The sequence below is a fragment of the Pristiophorus japonicus genome, chromosome 22 (assembly GCF_044704955.1).
Source record: "Pristiophorus japonicus isolate sPriJap1 chromosome 22, sPriJap1.hap1, whole genome shotgun sequence".
NCBI classification, from domain to species: domain Eukaryota; kingdom Metazoa; phylum Chordata; class Chondrichthyes; family Pristiophoridae; genus Pristiophorus; species Pristiophorus japonicus.
In genome coordinates, this window is record NC_091998.1 from 55,343,140 (window position 1) to 55,361,301 (window position 18,162).

Below are 18,162 nucleotides of genomic sequence, written 5' to 3' on the forward strand. Positions count from 1 at the left end.
AATGACCAGGTAATCTGTTTCAGTGATGTTGGTTGAGGGATATACATTACCCAGGTCACTGGGGATAACTCCCCTGCTCTTCTAAATAGAACCATGGGATCTTTCATAACCACCTCAGAGATCTGTCTTTTTTTAAGTGATGTAGGTTGAGAGTTAAATAATGGCCAAGACACCGGGGATAACTCCACTGATTACTACAAAATAGTGCCGTGGGATCTTTACGTCCACCTGAGCGCGCAGACGGGGCCTCTATTTAAGGTCCCATCCGAAAGACGGCATCTCTGACAGTGCAGCGCTCCCTCAGTACTGCCCCTCTGACAGTGCGGCACTCCCTCAGTACTGCCCCTCCCACAGTGCAACGCTCCCTCAGTACTGCCCCTCCCACAGTGCAACGCTCCCTCAGTACTGCCCCTCCCACAGTGCAACGCTCCCTCAGTACTGCCCCTCCCACAGTGCAACGCTCCCTCACTACTGCCCCTCCCACAGCGCAACGCTCCCTCAGTACTGCCCCTCCCACAGCGCAACGCTCCCTCAGTACTGCCCCTCCCACAGTGCAACGCTCCCTCAGTACTGCCCTTCCCACAGTGCAACGCTCCCTCAGTACTGCCCCTCCCACAGTGCAACGCTCCCTCAGTACTGCCCCTCCGACAGTGCAACGCTCCCTCAGTACTGCCCCTCCCACAGTGCAACGCTCCCTCAGTACTGCCCCTCCCACAGCGCAACGCTCCCTCAGTACTGCCCCTCCCACAGTGCAACGCTCCCTCAGTACTGCCCCTCCGACAGTGCAACGCTCCCTCAGTACTGCCCCTCCGACAGTGCAACGCTCCCTCAGTACTGCCCCTCCCACAGTGCAACGCTCCCTCAGTACTGCCCCTCCCACAGTGCAACGCTCCCTCAGTACTGACACTTAATTGTCGGCCTGGATTTTGTGCTCGAGCCCCTGGACTGGGACTTGATCCCACAACGCTGTGGCTCAGAGGCGAGAGAGCTGCGCACTGAATGCCGGCAATCGGCAAGTGTGTTAACTGAGTGAGTGAGCGCGGTCGTTTGGGGCTGGTTTCCCTTACCTGTGTCTCCGTGGCTGCCAGGGGGTCCGCTCTTCAGCAGGCTGGCTTCAGGTCGGGTGAGCATCCGTCGGCATAGCTCGCACTTGCTCCGCTTCCGACAGCAGCTGCCAGGGAGAGAAAACCAGAGAGACCGGTTAGTCACACCCGGAGTAACGTGGATATCAAGTGGCTTGTGTAACATTGGGACATAGGAGGACCGGGGGGTCTTTGTGCATGAAACACAAAAAGTTAGTATGCAGGCAGAGCAAGTATTGAGGAAGGCAAATGGAATGTTAGCATTTATTGCAAGGGGGACAGAGTATAAAAGCAGAGAAGTCCTGCTACAACTGTACAGGGTATTGGTGAGGCCACACCTGGAGTACTGCGCACAGTTTTGGTCTCCGTATTTACAGAAGGATATACTTGCACTGGAGGCAGTTCATAGAAGTTTCACTAGGTTGATTCTGGAGATGAAGTGGTTGACTTATGAAGAAAGGTTGAGCCGATACTCCTAGGAGTTTAGAAGAATGAGAGGTAATCTTATTGAAACGTATACGATACTGAGGAGGCTCGGCAGGGTAGATGCAGAGAGGGTGTTTCCCCTCGTGGGGGAATCTAGAACTAGAGGGCATAGTTTCAGAATAACGGGTCGCCTATTTAGAACTGAGATGAGGAATTTCTTCTCTCAGAGGGTCATGAATATTTGGAATTCTCTACCCCAGAGAGCTGTGGAGGCTGGGTCATTGAATATATTTAAGGTGGAGATCGACAGATTTTTGAACGATAAAGGGAGTGAAGGGTTATGGGGAGCAGGGAAGGGAAGTGGAGCTGAGCCCAAGATCAGATCAATCTTGATTTTATTAAATTTCTCTACACACAGCTCCGACATGACAAGCGAGCCCCAGGTGGGCAGAGGAAACGTTTCAAAGCCTCCTTGAAAACGTGCAACAGCCCCACCGACACCTGGGAATCCCTGGCCCAAGACTGCCCAAACTGGAGGAGAAGTATCCGGGAAGGTGCTGAACACCTCGAGCCTCTTCGCTGAGAGCAAGCTGAAGCCAGGCGTCGACAGCGGAACGAGCGCCCAGCAAACCAGGCACCCCACCCACCCGTCCCTCCAACCACCGTCTGCCCCACCTGTGACAGAGACTGTAGGTCCCACATTGGACCCCTCATCCTCGACTCCGAGGGACTGCCGAAGAGAGAAGAGAGGGCGATACTGTTGGAGCAGGCTCGAGGGACCAGATAGCCTACTCCTGTTCCTATTTCTCACGTTCTTATGTTAAGGGGTGATTTGATTGAGGGTTTTTTAGGATTTTGTAAGGTATTGATAAGGTAGGGAGAGAAAAACTTTTTCCGCTGGTTGGTGTAATGTATGCCCAGGAGTATGCTCACAGGTTGGTAGAGCTGTTGCACTGGGAATGGTGATGTTCACAAAACTGAATAAAACCCCAGCCAGTTGGGTTCGGGGGATCAACGATGGGGCAGGTGGTTGTGAGCCTAGCGGATGAAATGGTAACGTGTAGTGAGATTGTTAAACCCATGCTACTAAACCAACCAGTTCTTAATAGCAATGTGTTGCTATGAATTCTTAAGCAAAGAACCCAGCGGGGGGAGACTCGGACAAGGGGACATAACATTAAAATCAGAGCCAGGCCATTCAGGAGAGAGGTTGGGAAACAACTGTTCACGCAAAGATGGGTAGACGTCTGGAACTCTCTCCCATAAAAAGCAGTAGATGTGAGCTCAATGAATAATGTCCAGTCTGAGAGTGGTAGATTTTTGCTCGGCAAGGGTATGGAGCCAAGGCGGGTAGATGGAGCTGAGATACAGATCAGCCGTTATCTGATTGAATGGCGAAATTGGCTCGAGGGGCTGAATGGCCTCCTGTTCCTATGTAACAGGCTCGAGGGGCTGAATGGGCCTCCTCCTGTTCCTGTGCAACAGGATCGAGTGGCTGAGTGGGATCCTCCTGTTCCTGTGTAACAGGCTCGAGGGGCTGAATGGCCTCCTCCTGTTCCTGTGTAACAGGCTCGAGGGGCTGAATGGCCTCCCATTCCTGTGTAACAGGCTCGAGGGGCTGAATGGCCTCCTCCTGTTCCTGTGAACTGTTTCGGCGTGCAGGTTTGACTTTCTGCTTTTCCAACTCCAAACTGGCTGTCCCTAGAGTTGCTCCTGTCTTCGTTGGCAACATTGAACTCAAATCCACACTAATTAATACCGGGGATAGGGGACTTCGGTTATGTGGTGGGACTGGAGACGCTGCGATTGTTCTCCTTGGAGCAGACAAGGTTAACGAGAGATTTAATAGTGCTGTTCAAAATGATACGGGGTTTTGATAGAGACGGTCGGTCTGGACATAGGTTTCCACTGGGAGGAGAGTTGGTAACCAGAGGAGTCAGATTGAAGGCAAATGACAAAAGAACCAGAGGGAGAGTAGAGGAAACATTCTTTTTTCCACAGCGAGATGTTGTGATCTGGCTGAAAGGGCGGTGGAAGCAAATTCAATCGTAACTTTCAAAAAGGATTTAGATAAATAAAAGAAAAAGAGAAAAAGAAGTGCATTTATATAGCACCTTTCACGACCACCGGATGTCACAAAGCGCTTCACAGCCAAGGAAATACTAGAAAAGGAACAAATTGCGGGGATGTGGGGAAGGACTGATTGTACCGCTGTGTCACAGAGCCGGCACAGGCACGATGGGCCGAATGGCCTCCTTCTGTGCCATAGCACTCTCTGCAGCAGATCTGTTTTGTAAAAGGCACAAGCCTCCATTTCAGAACGAGTCCAAAACCCAGTGGACAGAACCGTTGGTGGACGCGGACGCCCAGGATCACAGCTTGCTTTGGGCTGGGCTGCCTGTGGCCAAACGCTCCACTGCTTTAATGTCAATCTTATCCTCTTTAATTGGACTTGAAACGTTGCCTAAAGCATTTAGTGCTGGCGGCCGTGCCTTCAGCTGCCTGGGCCCTAAGCTCTACAATTCCCTCCCTAAACATCTCCGCCTCTCTTCCCTTAAGACGCTCCTTAAAACCAACCACTTTGACTTTTGGTCACCTGCACGAAATTTCTCCTTCTGTGGCTCGGTGTCTTATAATCGTTCCTGTGAAGTGCCTTCGGATGTTTGAACCACGTTAAAGGCGCTGTATAAATGCAAGTTGTTGTTAGCTGGAGAATGAGATGGTCATGGGGTAAACTCTGCAACAGGTTTATGAAGGACCGATTGACCAGCTCGGTACCTGTGGCACAGAGGGCCTATTCTGGGGTGATTCGGAGCTCTGGGGGCCCTTGCAATGAGCGCACCCGGGGGAGGTGCATCTTGGGACGTTATGGGCACCTGATCCGCTCGCTGATCTTTAATAGATTGAAAATGGTCGGCCGGGTGGTCTCAATATGGGAGACCTTCTCCCTGCGAACATCTCTCCACTGCATCGCTGGGCCAAGTTCCTCAGACTGAGAGCGAGAAAGAGAGCGCGCGCGAAAGGGTGAGCACGCGCGATAGGGAGAGCGCGAGAGCGAGAACGAGTGAGAGAAAAAGAGAGAGAGAGAGAAAGGAAAAAAGTAAAAGGAGAGAAAGAGAGGAAGAGAGGACTTGCATTTATAGCACACCTTTCGCGACCTCAGTATGTCCCGTGCTTCACAGCCAAGGCTGACTGCCGCGTTTCCTACATTACAATTGTGACTACACTTGAAAAGTACTTCATTGGCTGAAAAGCGCTTCGAGACACCGAGGTCGTGAAAGGCGCTATATAAATCCAAGTTCCTTCTTTCTTTGAAAGGTTTAGTGAAGCCAGCTTGTGTTCAAATCAGACTATCCAACGCTCTCAGTTTTTGAATAATCATGGTAAAGAATTGAGCACGAACCCATGCCCCCACCCCACCCCCCCACCCACCACCCACCTCCCCACCCACCCACCCCGTTACAAGAGATGGAACTTACTGTAGTAAGACGCAAACTGCAATCAGCAGGACGGAGACGATCACAGACACTACAACTAACGTGGCAATCGCTTGCTGCTTCTGCTTGATGGCCACCACAGCGAGGAGGTCAGCGTGCTCACATCGCATTCCGATAAACCCAGGGTGACAGCTGCAAAAAACAACATTGCATTGAGAAAGACACTCTCAGAATCACAGAATGATACAGCACACAAGGAGGCCATTCGGCCCATCGTCCCTGTGCCGGCTCTGTGCCCGAGCGATCCAATCAGTCCCACTCCCCCTGCTCTTTCCCCACAGCTCTGCAAACCTTTCCTTTTCAAGTATTTATCCAATTCCCGTTTGAAAGTTACGATTGAATCTGCTCCCACCGCTCTTTCAGGCAGCGCGTTCCCGATCACAACAACTCGCTGCACAATAAAATGTCTCATATCTCCTCTAGTTCTTTTGCCAATGATCTTAAATCTGTGTCCCTCTGGTTACCAACCCTCCTGCCAGTGGAAACACTTTCTCCTTATTTACTCGATCAAATCCCTTCATAATTTTGAGCACCTGTCAAGTCTCCCCTTAACCTTCTCTGCTCTAAGGAGAACAACCCCAGCTTCTCCAGTCTCTCCATGTAACTGAAGTCCCTCATCCCTGAAACCAGTCTGGTCAATCCCCTCTGCTCCCTCTTCAAGGCCTTCACATTCTTCCTAAAGTGCGGAGCCCAGAATTGGACACAATACACCAGCTTGACGAGTCTCTTCTCATTGAATTACTGCAAGAGGATAACTTGCTGGGATCAATTGCTGAAGGTTCTGCATGTCCCATGATAGAGAGCCAACAGATCGGACTGAAGGGCTGTGTCTCCAATTGTACCCTCAGTGAGTGACCCATCACCTCTGGCCCAGGCACAACAGCACAACTAAGCCAACTATATCCTAACTCCTCGTGAAAAGAAAAATCAATTGGTGGGCACCACCGGACACAGGAATTGATCCGACGAATGCTTCCTCTGCTGTGCAATTTAATATAGGAAGTGAAACTGCGATACTAACTATTTTTAAAGGGTGAGAGACAAGTAAATATTGGTGTTCAGAGGGATTTGGGTGTCCTTGTGCATGAATCACAGGAAGTTAACATGCAGGAACACCACAGGTTTACATCGGATATACGGCATAGAAACAGGCCATTCGGCCCAACCACTCCACTCGAGCCTCCTCCCATCTAAATCTATCCGCATAACCCTCTATTCCCTTCTCCCTCATATGCTTGTCTAACCTCCCCTTAAATGCATCGATATTATTCACCTCAACCATTCCCTGTGGCAACGAGTTCCACATTCTCACCACTCTCTGGGTAAAGACATTTCTTCTGAATTCCCGATTGGATTTCTTGGTGACTATCTTATATTGATAGCCTCTAGTTATGCTCTTCCCCACAAGTGGAAACACTCTCTCTGTACCCACTCTATCAAAACCTTTCATCATTTTAAAGACCTCTATTAGGTCACCCCTCAGCCTTCTTTTTTCAAGAGAAAAGAGACCCAGCCTGTTCATCCTTTCCTGATATGTATACCCTCGCATTTCTGGTACCATCCCTGTAAATCCTCTCTGCACCCTCCCCTGTGCCTCTAAATCCTTTTTATAATACGGCGACCAGAGCTGTACGCAGTGCTCCAATCAACTGGGAAAGCAAAAGATGTGAGCCTTTATTGCAAGGGGTTGGGCTTCAAGAGGAAGGAAGTACTCAAGACAGAGGTGGATAGATTTAAAGGGTCGGCCATATGGGACTGAGAGGAGGAGAAATTACTTCACCCAGAGGATGGTGAATTTTTGTAATTCTCTGCCCCAGACTGCTGTGGATGTTCAGTCATTGAGTTCGTGAGAGGCGGGAGTTCGTCAAGAGGCAGCGGCCTATAAAGGCTCAGCATTCGGGTGTCCGGGGAATTCGTGAGAGGTGGGAGTTCACTGAGAGGCCAGCCGATGCAGCTGCAGCAGGGAGAGAAGGCAAAAAAGTAGAAAGAAACCGAAAGGTGACGTCACAACCAAGGGGGTAAGTGATTGGTAAGTAGTTTTTTTTTCTCTTTTCTATATCAGTAAGTAACATTTAGTATTGTTGTTGCCAATTTAAGTGTATCTAAGGATTAAGTCATGGCAGGACAGCTCGGACACGTGTTATGCTCCTCCTGTACTATGTGGGAAGTCAGGGACGCTTCCGGTGTGCGGGAAGTGCATCCGCCTGCAGCTCCTGATAGACCGCATTGTGGCACTGGAGCTGCAGGTGGATGACCTCTGGAGCATCCACGATGCTGAGAATGACATGAATAGCACTTTAGCGAATTGGTCTTACCGCAGGTAAAGGGTACAAAGCCAAATAGGGGATGGATGACCAACAGGAAGAGCAGTGCAAGGAAGGTAGCGCAGGGGTCCCCTGCGGCCATTCCGCTGCAAAACAGATACACCGCTTTGGGTACTGTTGAGGGGGATGATTCATCAGGGGAGGGCAGCAGCAGCCAAGTTCATGGCACTGTGGGTGGCTCTGCTGCACAGGAGGGCAGGAAAAAGAGTGGGAGAGCTATAGTGATAGGGGATTCAATTGTTAGGGGAATAGATAGGCGTTTCTGCGGCCGCAACCGAGACTCCAGGAAGGTATGTTGCCTCCCTGGTACAAGGGTCAAGGATGTCTCGGAGTGGGTGCAGGGCTTTCTAAAAAGGGAAGGTGAACAGCCAGTTGTCGTGGTGCATATAAGTACCAACGATATAGGGAAAAACAGGATGAGGTCCTCCAAGACGAATTTAGGGAGCTAGGAGCTAAATTAAAAAGTAGAACCTCAAAAGTAGTAATCTCAGGATTGGTACCAGTGCTACATGCTAGTCAGAGTAGGAATTGTAGGATAGCTCAGATGAATACGTGACTTGAGGAGTGGTGCAGCAGGGAGGGATTCAAATTCCTGGGACATTGGAACCGGTTCTGGGAGAGGCGGGACCAGTACAAACCAGACGGTCTGCACCTGGGCAGGACCGGAACCAATGTCCTAGGGGGAGTGTTTGCCAGTGCTGTTGGGGAGGAGTTAAACTAATATGGCAGGTGGATGGGAACCTATGCAGGGAGACAGAGGGAAGTAGAATGGGGGCAGAAACAAAAGATGGAAAGAAGAAAAGTAAAAGTAGAGGGCAGAGAAACCCAAGACAAAAAGCAAAAAGGGCCACACTACACCAAAATTCTAAAGGGGCAAAGTGTGTTAGAAAGACAAGCCTGAAGGCCTTGTGCCTCAATACGAGGAATATTCGGAATAAGGTGGACGAATTAACTGCGCAGATAGCAGTTAACGGATATGATGCAATTGGCATCATGGAGACATGGCTCCAGGGTGACCAAGGCTGGGAACTCAACATTTAGGAAGGATAGACAGAAAGGAAAAGGAGGAACGGTGGTATTGCTGGTTAAAGAGGAAATTTATGCAATAGTAAGAAAGGACATTAGCTTGGATAATGTGGAATCGGTATGGGTCGGGCTACGGAATACCAAGGGACAGAAAACGCTAGTGGAAGTTGTGTACAGAGCACCAAACAGTAGTAGTAAGGTTGGGGACAGCATCAAACAAGAAATTAGGGATGCATGCAATAAAGGTACAGCAGTTATCATGGGGGACTTTAATCTACATATTGATTGGGCTAACCAAACTGATAGCAATGCGGTGGAGTGTATTAGGGATGGTTTTCTAGACCAATATGTCGAGGAACCAACTAGGGAGCTGGCCATCCTAGATTGGGTGATGTGTAATGAGAAAGGACTAATTAGCAAACTTGTTGTACGAGGCCCCTTGGGGAAGAGTGACCATAACCTGGTAGAATTCTTTATTAAGATGAAGAATGACACAGTTAATTCAGAAACTAGGGGCCTGAACTTAAGGAAAGGTAACTTCGATGGTTTGATGCGTGAATTGGCTAGAATAGACTGGCAAATGTTACTTAAAGGGTTGACGGTGGATAGGCAATGGCAAACATTTTAAGATCACATGGATGAACTTGAGCAATTGTACATTCCTGTCTGGAGTAAAAATAAAACAGTGAAGGTGGCTCAACCGTGGTTAATAAGGGAAATTGAGGATAGTGTTAAATCCAAGGAAGAGGCATATAAATTGGCCAGAAAAAGCAGCAAATCTGAGGACTGGGAGAAATTTAGAATTCAGCAGAGGAGAACAAAGGGTTTAATTAAGAGGGGGAAAATAGAGTATGAGAAGCAGCTTGCCGGGAACATAAAAACTAACTGCAAAAGCTTCTATCGATATGTGAAGAAAAAAAGATTAGTGAAGACAAACGTAGGTCCCTTGCAGTCGGATTCAGGTGAATTTATAATGGGGAACAAAGAAGTGGCAGACCAATTGAACAAATACTTTGGTTCTGTCTTCACGAATGAAGACACAAATAACCTCCGGAAGTACTAGGGACCGAAGGTCTCGTGAGAAGGAGGAACTGAAGGATATCCTTATTAGGCGGGAAATTGTGTTAAGGAAATTGATGAGATTGAAAGTCGATAAATTCCCGGGGCCTGATAGTCTGCATCCCAGAGTACTTAAGGAAGTGGCCCTCGAAATGGTGGATGCATTGGTGATCATTTTCCAACAGTCTATCAACTCTGGATCAGTTTCTATGGACTGGAGGGTAGCTCATGTAACACCACTTTTTAAAACGGAAGGGAGAGAGAAAGGGGGTAATTATCGACTGGTTAAGCCTGACATCAGTAATGTGGAAAATGTTGGAATCAATTATCATGAAGTTGCAGCGCATTTGGAAAGCAGTGACAGGAACGGTCCAAGTCAGCATGGATTTCTGAAGGGGAAATCATGCTTGACAAATCTGGAATTTTTTTGAGGATGTAACTAGTAGAGTGGACAAGGGAGAACCAGTGGATGTGGTGTATTTGGACTTTCAAAAGGTTTTTGACAAGGTCCCACACAAGAGACTGGTGTGCAAAATCAAAGCACATGGTATTGGGGATAATATACTGACATGGATAGAGAACTGGTTGGCAGACAGGAAGCAGAGTGTCGGGATAAACGGGTCCTTTTCAGAATGGCAGGCAGTGACTAGTGGGGTGCCGCAGGGCTCAGTGCTGGGGCCCCAGCTCTTTACAATATACATCAGTGATTTGGATGAAGGAATTGAGTGTAATATCTCCAAGTTTGCAGATGACACTAAGCTGGGTGGCAGTGTGAGCTGTGAGGGGGACGCTAGGAGGCTGCAGGGTGACTTGGACAGGTTAGGTGAGTGGGAAAATGCATGGCAGATGCTGTATAATGTGGATAAATGTGAGGTTATCCACTTTGGGTGCAAAAACAGGAAGACAGAATATTATCTGAATGGCGGCAGATTAGGAAAAGGGGAAGTGCAACGAGACCTGGGTGTCATGGTTCATCAGTCATTGAAAGTTGGCATACAGGTACAGCAGACGGTGAAGGCGGCAAATGGTATGTTGGCCTTCATAGCTAGGGGATTTGAGTATAAGAGCAGGGAGGTCTTACTGCATTTGTACAGAGCCTTGGGGAGGCCTCACGTGGAATATTGTGTTCAGTTTTGGTCTCCTAATCTGAGGAAGGACGTTCTTGCTATTGAGGAAGTGCAGCAAAGGTTCACCAGACTGATTTCCGGGATGGCAGGACTGACATATGAGGCGAGACCTGATCAACTGGGCCTTTATACATTGGAGTTTAGACGGATGAGAGGGGATCTCATGGAAACATAGAAGATTCTGATGGGACTGGACAGGTTAGATGCGGGTAGAATGTTCCCGATGTTGGGGAAGTCCAGAGCCAGGAGACACAGTCTTAGGATAAGGGGTAGGCCATTTAGGACTGAGATGAGGAGAAACTTCTTCACTCAGAGAGTTGTGAACCTGTGGAATTCCTTGCCGCAGAGAGTTGTTGATGCCAGTTCATTGGATATATTCAAGAGGGAGTTAGATATGGCCCTTACGGCTAAAGGGATCAAGGGGTATGGAGAGAAAGCAGGAAAGGGGTACTGAGGGAATGATCAGCCATGATCATATTGACTGGTGGTGCAGCCTCGAAGGGCCGAATGGCCTACTCCGGCACCTATTTTCTATGTTTCTATATATTCAAGACAGAGATCGATATATTTTTGGACTCTGAGGGAATCAAGGGATATGGGAATCGGGCGGGAAAGTGGAGTTAAAAGTCAAAGATCAGCCATGATCTCATTGAATGGCGGAGCGGGCTCGAGGGGCTGAATGGCCGACTCCTGCTCCTAATTCTTAAGTTCTTAAGAAGATCAGTAGATCGACGCAATCCAGTCATTCAGAGAGTGGAAGGTCTTCATCTTGAACTCTCGTAACACTTCAAAGATAGGCGGGTACGTTTATCAAAGCATTGGCCTGAACGGAGTAACTTACATGCACGCTGCCACAGACTCTTGCACCAGGAACCGGCACGTTCCATGGAAACAGAACTGACTGTGACGTTCCGAGCAGTCGTCAAAGTGTGATCGCACAGCAGCAGCAACCGGGGGTCCTGGAGAGAGAGAGAGAGAGACAGAGACCATTTCAGCAACTAGTTTTGCACTCCGAAGCTATGAGAAAGCTTAATTTTTTTGTACCATTCTTCAATTCCCCATTACTTATTCCTGACAGGAGACTCCCAAAGCAAGCGCCCTACTCGGAACTCCTACACGGCAAGCGAGCCCAAGGTGGGCAGAAGAAACGTTTCAAGGACACCCTCAAAGCCTCCTTGATAAAATGCAACATCCCCACTGACACCTGGGAGTCCCTGGCCAAAGACCGCCCTAGGTGGAGGAGGTGCATCCGGGAGGGGGCTGAGCAACTCGAGTCTCATAGCCGAGAGCGTGCAGAAACCAAGTGCAGGCAGCGCAAAGAGCGTGTGGCAAACCAGGCTCCCCACCCACCCATTCCTTCAATGGCTGTCTGCCCCACCTGTGACCGGGACTGTAATTTCCGTATTAGACTGTACAGTCACCCGAGAGCTCACTTTTAGAGTGGAAGCAAGTTCCTCGATTTCGAGGGACTGCCTCTGATGATGACTTACTCAACCTTTGGTTCCGTCAGTGCACCTCGGTTGGAGAGGCGTCAGCTTGGCTCAATTGTTGGCTCTCGGAGTCAGAGGGTTAAGCCCCACTCCAGGCCCCGAGCACGGAATCCAGGCCCACTCTCTGACGCAGTGTTAAGGGAGACTTTATTGGCGGAAGAGCAGACTTCTGGATAAGCTCCCAAACTCAGCAAGGACATTTTTCATTTTATTCATGCACAGGATGTGGGCGTTGCTGGCAAGGCCGGCATTTATTGGCCGTCCCTAGAGAAGGTGGTGGTGAGCTGCCTGTTTGAACCTCTGCAGTGTATCTTCTCTTTAGTGGTTTGGGTACAACTGAGTGGCTTGCTGAGTCATTTCAGAGGGGCGGTTAAACCTCAACCACATTGCTGTCCAGACTGGGTAAGGGCAGCAGATTTCCTTCCCGAAAGGACATTTGTGAACCAGCTGGGTTTTTACAACAATCCATTAGTTCGTGGTCATCAGTACTTACACTTGCTTTTTCATTCCGGTTTTATTTAATTAAATGAATTTAAATTCCCCAGCTTCCGCGGTAGAATTCAAACTCACGTCTCTGGATCATTAATCCAGGCTTCTGGATTACCAGTCCAGTAATACAACCAGTATGGTACCGTACTCCGTACAAAATAATTGACCAGATCATTGGTTTTAGATGTGGGTTGAGGGATAAATATTGGCCAGGACACCAGGGGTAACTCCCCTGCTCTCTGAATAATGCCATGGGATCTTTTACATCCAGGTAGACGGTGCCTCGGTTTAACGTCTCATCCGAAAGACGGCACCTCTGACAGTGCGGCGCTCCCTCAGTACTGCCCCTCCGACAGTGAGGCACTTCCTCAGTACTGCCCCTCCGACAGTGCGGCGCTCCCTCAGTACTGCCCCTCCGACAGTGCGGCGCTCCCTCAGTACTGCCCCTCCGACAGTGCGGCGCTCCCTCAGTACTGCCCCTCCGACAGTGCGGCGCTCCCTCAGTACTGCCCCTCCAACACTGCGGCGCTCCCTCAGTACTGCCCCTCCGACAGTGCGGCGCTCCCTCAGTACTGCCCCTCCGACAGTGCGGCGCTCCCTCAGTACTGCCCCTCCGACAGTGCGGCGCTCCCTCAGTACTGCCCCTCCGACAGTGCGGCGCTCCCTCAGTACTGTCCCTTCAACAGTGCGGCGCTCCCTCAGCATTGCACTGGAGTGTCAGCCTAGATTTTTGTGCTCAAGTCTCTGGAGTGGGACTTGAACCCACAATCTTCCAACTCAGAGGTGAGCGTGCTGCCCACTGAACCACGGCTGACACCTATGAAGTGCTCTGGGACAGGGGATAGAATAAGCTGCCACATCAATGCAATGATTTTATATTCGAGCTGCCCCAAATCAGAAGCTGCCTTTGCTGCGAAGATGTATCAGTACCATTCCTTTCCAACGTTATAATGTGCTCTCTTGTACATCACTCCTATCTTGGTCAGCCAGCTCCAGGTGCAGTGAGATGTGAGAATCAGAGAACGGTTACAGCACAGAAGGAGGCCATTCGGTCCATCGAGCCCGTGCCGGCTTACGGGATCCTGGGCTTCATAAACAGAGGCATAGAGTACAAAAGCGTGGAAATTATGACAAACCTGTTTAAAGCACGGGTTCGGCCCCAACTGGAGCATTGTGTCCAATTCTGGGCACCGCACTTTAGGAAGGATGTGAAGGCCTTCGAGAGGCTGCAGAAAAGATTTACAAGAATGGTTCCAGGGATGAGGGACTTCAGTTACGTGGATAGACTGGAGAAGTTGCAGGAAAGCAGGAAGTTGCATGATCAGCAAAGATCATATTGAATGGTGGTGCAGGCTCGAAGGGCCGAATGGCCTGCTCCTGCACCTATTTTCTATGTTTCTATGTATCACAGAGGTGCTGATACCCAAGGAGATCTGACACTTGCTTACATGCCTTTTGAACTGCGCAAAAAGATACTGCTGTACAGCGACGTACAGAGGTATCATTTTGTTTGGTGAAGAGGCAAGCTTTCTCATCATAAATAAGACATACTGCCTGGCAACAGCTGCTGGGGTAGGTGTGTGCTCTGATGATGCATCTCCTGAGTGCCTGGGCTCTGATCCCGGGCTCTTTGATCAGTCAGTCTCTGGCTCCGCACCAACAGCCGCTGCAGATTCCCCAAAGCCGCAAAGCCTTCACGTTTCACAGAGTTTTCACTGCCTGCATCACAGCCTCATGCAAAGAGCTTGTGCGCGTGCAGCACAGGGGATTGATTATGAACGGCACGAGACGCACCAATCCCATGCCCCGCTCCCCCCAGACCACACCCACCGCACCTGCTGCTCGGCGCAGAGCTAAACCACCGCATGACAGTCGGGTCTGAGTGTCAGATTTCCTCTCGTCTCCTCGGTACGATAAACATAGAAAATAGGTGCAGGAGCAGGCCATTCGGCCCTTCGAGCCTGCACCACCATTCAATAAGATCATGGTTGATCATGCAACTTCAGTACCCCATTCCTGCTTTCTCTCCATACCCCTTGATCCCTTTAGCCGTAAGGGCCACATCTAACTCCCTTTTGAATATATCCAACGAACTGGCCTCAACAACTTTAATGCTCCAGAGTGAATCCATGCGCAACTCCAGTGCCGCAATGCAGGAGCTGACAGGAGCTGCAGCTGGATACACTTCCTGCACACATAGTAGTTAGGGACACTGGAAGTGTCCCTGATTTCCCACATAGCACAGGAGGAGCATGACACGGGTCTGGGCTCTCCTTCCATGACTTCACCCTTAAATTAACTTAATTTTGCAACAATGCCAAAGGTTTCTTACTGATAAGAAAAGAAAAAGAAAAACGATAAAACACTCACCAATCCACCAGCCAATCACTTACCCGCTTGACTGTGACGTCACACTTAGATTTCTTTTTACTTCTTCATTTTACCTTCAGCCTCAATCTCCCAAACTGCTGCTCCTCCTCCCGAGCTCTGTGCCCTTTTATCAGGGCCTCAATCTCCTGCTCCCGAACAAAAAGGCTTGCATTTCTATAGCGCCTTTCAGGACCTCAGGACATCTCAAAGCGCTTTACAGCCAATGAAGTACTTTTTTGAAGTGAGGTCACTGTTGTAATGTGGGAAACGCAGCAGCCCATTTGTGCATAGCAAGCTCCCACATACAGCGATGTCATAATGACCAGATAATCTGGTTTTAATGATGTTGGTTGAGGGTTAAATATTGGTCGCAGGACACCGGGGAGAACTCCCCTGCTCCTCTTCCGATAGTGGCCATGGGATCTTTTAAGTCTACCTGGGAGGACAGATGGAGCTTCGGTTTAACGTCTCATCTGAAAGACAGTGCAACGCTCCCTCAGCACTGCCCCTCCGACAGTGTGGCGCTCCCTCAGAACTGGCCCTCCGACAGTGTGGCGCTCCCTCAGAACTGGCCCTCCAACAGTGCGGCGCTCCCTCAGAACTGCCCCTCCGACAGTGCAGTGCTCCTAAAGGATGTGCATCTTCAGTACAGAAACAACATTAGGAAGGAGGGAGCAAATTCTATTCCAAGCCACCCAATGTGATTGGAGCAGGTTGGAGTCAGACACCTGTTTTACACACCACCCGGTTTTACACCTCATCGGTTACACTCCGAGGTGTTGGTGATGGCTGTTGGTGGAAGATCTGACGCGAGTCCCTATCTAACCATGAACTGATGCAGTGATTACTAAACATTTGTTTTGGAAGCCATTCCCCCAGCCTCATTATCTTGTTTTTCCCTAGGCTCGGTTGATTTAAAGTACACACCTCTTTGTTCCTCCACGTCAATAATTTCATAAGCATATAACAACCTTAGGAACAGGAGGAGGCAATTCAGCCCATCGAGCCTGCTCCGCCTGTAGGATCCGTTCCTCCTACCTGCACACCCCCACCCCCCCCACCACCCAAATGGTAAAAATTGGACTATTAAATACAAAAACGCAGAACTGCATCACAGCCCGCATAAGAGCTGGGCAAGAAAGGGTTAATTCAGCTATTGCAGCCGGGGACCATGAACCCACAGGACAATGGCACAGGTTGCGATACCAATGGTTTCTGTCTGAACAGATAGAGGAACATTCACATATTCATTGACCTTCAGGGGTTACATTGTTCCCCTCAAAGCCTCCCTGATAAAGTGCAACGTCCCCACCGACACCTGGGAGTCCCTGGCCAAAGACCGCCCTAAGTGGAGGAAGAGCATCCGGGAGGGCGCTGAGCACCTCGAGTCTCGTTGCCGAGAGCATGCAGAAATCACGCGCAGGCAGCGGAAGGAGCGTGCGGCAAACCAGACTCCCCATCCACTGTCTGTCCCACCTGTGACAGGGACTGTAATTCCCGTATTGGACTGTTCAGTCACCTCAGAACTCACTTTTAGGCCCCAAATTTCCCCAGCCGCTTAGACCGGCGTATTTCGATGTGGTGCGCTGACTTCCTGGAGGGAAGAAAAGCACCAAAAATCTACATTTGAATTTGGCTGTTCCCTCGTCATCCGGATCGATCGGTGTCGCACAGCAGAGTCTCGGGGGTGCGGAGCTTCGGCCGCACTTGCTCAGCACGGCCAGCGGGGGGGGGGGGGGGGGGGCGGGTCTTGGGCCCAGGGTGTCGTGTAGTGCTGGCAAGAGGACGCGTGACCGTTTGAGTGTGCGCGCATGCACAAAAGGCAGTTTAGTCTGCGCGCATGCGCAGTGCAACAGGAAGCTTGGCAATCGACCAATTAAAGGGGGAGCATCTTCAGAATCATTGGTTATGGAGCAAATATAAAGGTGAGGTCTGAATATTGATTTGTGTGTGGCTGAGGGAGTGGAAAGGGGTGCTGGATAGGTGTAAGAGAGGTGCAAGTGTGATCTTTGAACGTTACCTGCGTTTGAGTCCAATAGACGAATGGCGCAAGAGCGTGCAAGAAGAACTAAGAATTTCCTCCATGAGGAAGTGGAGAAATTAGTAACAGTTACTGAGGAGAAATGGCTGGAGCTGGATATCAGCAAGAGTGGTCCGTCAAAGGTCTCCCCCAAGGGAATAAGAAAAAGTTGGAACTTCGTTGCCGAAGAATTCTCCGCTGGGGTCAACACCGCAAGATCTGGAAACCAGTGCAAGAAGAAATGGCCGGACATTGGTCAAGTAGTGATTGTAAGTAATATTTTCATCTTTAAATTGAATTGCAGTGGAAAATGTGAGCATCTGTATGTGTCCCACCCATCGGAAGCGCACCATGTCTGACAATTAATATTTTCATCTTTGCGGAAGAAATTGGCCCACAACAAAAGGGAGAGAACTAGAACAGGAGGAGGTCCGCCAAATCTGCACCAACTGACACCGCTGGAACAGAGGGTTGCTGCCTGGCTGAGTCGCACCGGCAGAAAAAGAATCAGCTCTGCACAAGCTGGACCCACACGCGAGGGTGAGGGTGAGTCATTAAAATGCATAGTGACCATTTAAATCAACCTGCTGATTGGCCTGCTATGTGTGAAACTACTCATGCCACCCATCCTACCCCCTCCTGTGATACTAACCATTTGACTGTTGTGTTGTCTTTTGCAGAAGACGACGACACCCCAAGATCCTGAGAATCCAGATGCATGTGCTCCAGACCAAAGGCGGGTGGGGGGAGTAGGGGTCCATGGAAATGTGTGCTCGGGAGAATGCTGACCGCGATATGGATCAGGACATAGCACTGGGCATCACACAGCCAGAACGCTCCATTAGCTCCTCGGCAACATTCCATGGGTTCATAGAAACATAGAAACATAGAAAATAGGTGCAGGAGCAGGCCATTCAGCCCTTCTAGCCTGCACCGCCATTCAATGAGGTCATGGCTGAACATGAAACTTCAGTACCCACTTCCTGCTTTCACGCCATACCCCTTGATCCCCCGAGTAGCAAGGACTTCATCTAACTCCCTTTTGAATATATTTAGTGAATTGGCCTCAACTACTTCCTGTGGTAGAGAATTCCACAGGTTCACCACTCTCTGGGTGAAGAAGTTTCTCCTTATTTCGGTCCTAAATGGCTTACCCCTTATCCTTAGACTGTGACCCCTGGTTCTGGACTTCCCCAACATTGGGAACATTCTTCCTGCATCCAACCTGTCCAAACCCGTCAGAATTTTAAAC

At 49.7% G+C, this 18,162-nt stretch overlaps 2 protein-coding genes across 2 annotated transcripts in view; one reads left to right on the forward strand and one right to left on the reverse strand.

Moving 5' to 3' along the window:
* The window catches only part of LOC139235043 (aspartate aminotransferase, cytoplasmic-like), a 117,316-nt gene extending 114,322 nt beyond the window's left edge, over nucleotides 1–2,994 (forward strand). The window contains exon 9 of the mRNA XM_070866159.1: nucleotides 1,927–2,994. Coding sequence (XP_070722260.1) covers nucleotides 1,927–1,937 — 11 coding nt within the window. The 3' untranslated portion in view covers nucleotides 1,938–2,994. The remainder of the gene's footprint in view (nucleotides 1–1,926) is intronic.
* The window catches only part of tgfa (transforming growth factor, alpha), a 59,600-nt gene that overhangs the window by 594 nt on the left and 40,844 nt on the right, over nucleotides 1–18,162 (reverse strand). The window contains exons 3-5 of the mRNA XM_070866161.1: nucleotides 11,383–11,500; nucleotides 4,988–5,137; nucleotides 1,068–1,171 (exon numbers count right to left, since the gene is read on the reverse strand). Coding sequence (XP_070722262.1) covers nucleotides 1,068–1,171; nucleotides 4,988–5,137; nucleotides 11,383–11,500 — 372 coding nt within the window. The remainder of the gene's footprint in view (nucleotides 1–1,067; nucleotides 1,172–4,987; nucleotides 5,138–11,382; nucleotides 11,501–18,162) is intronic.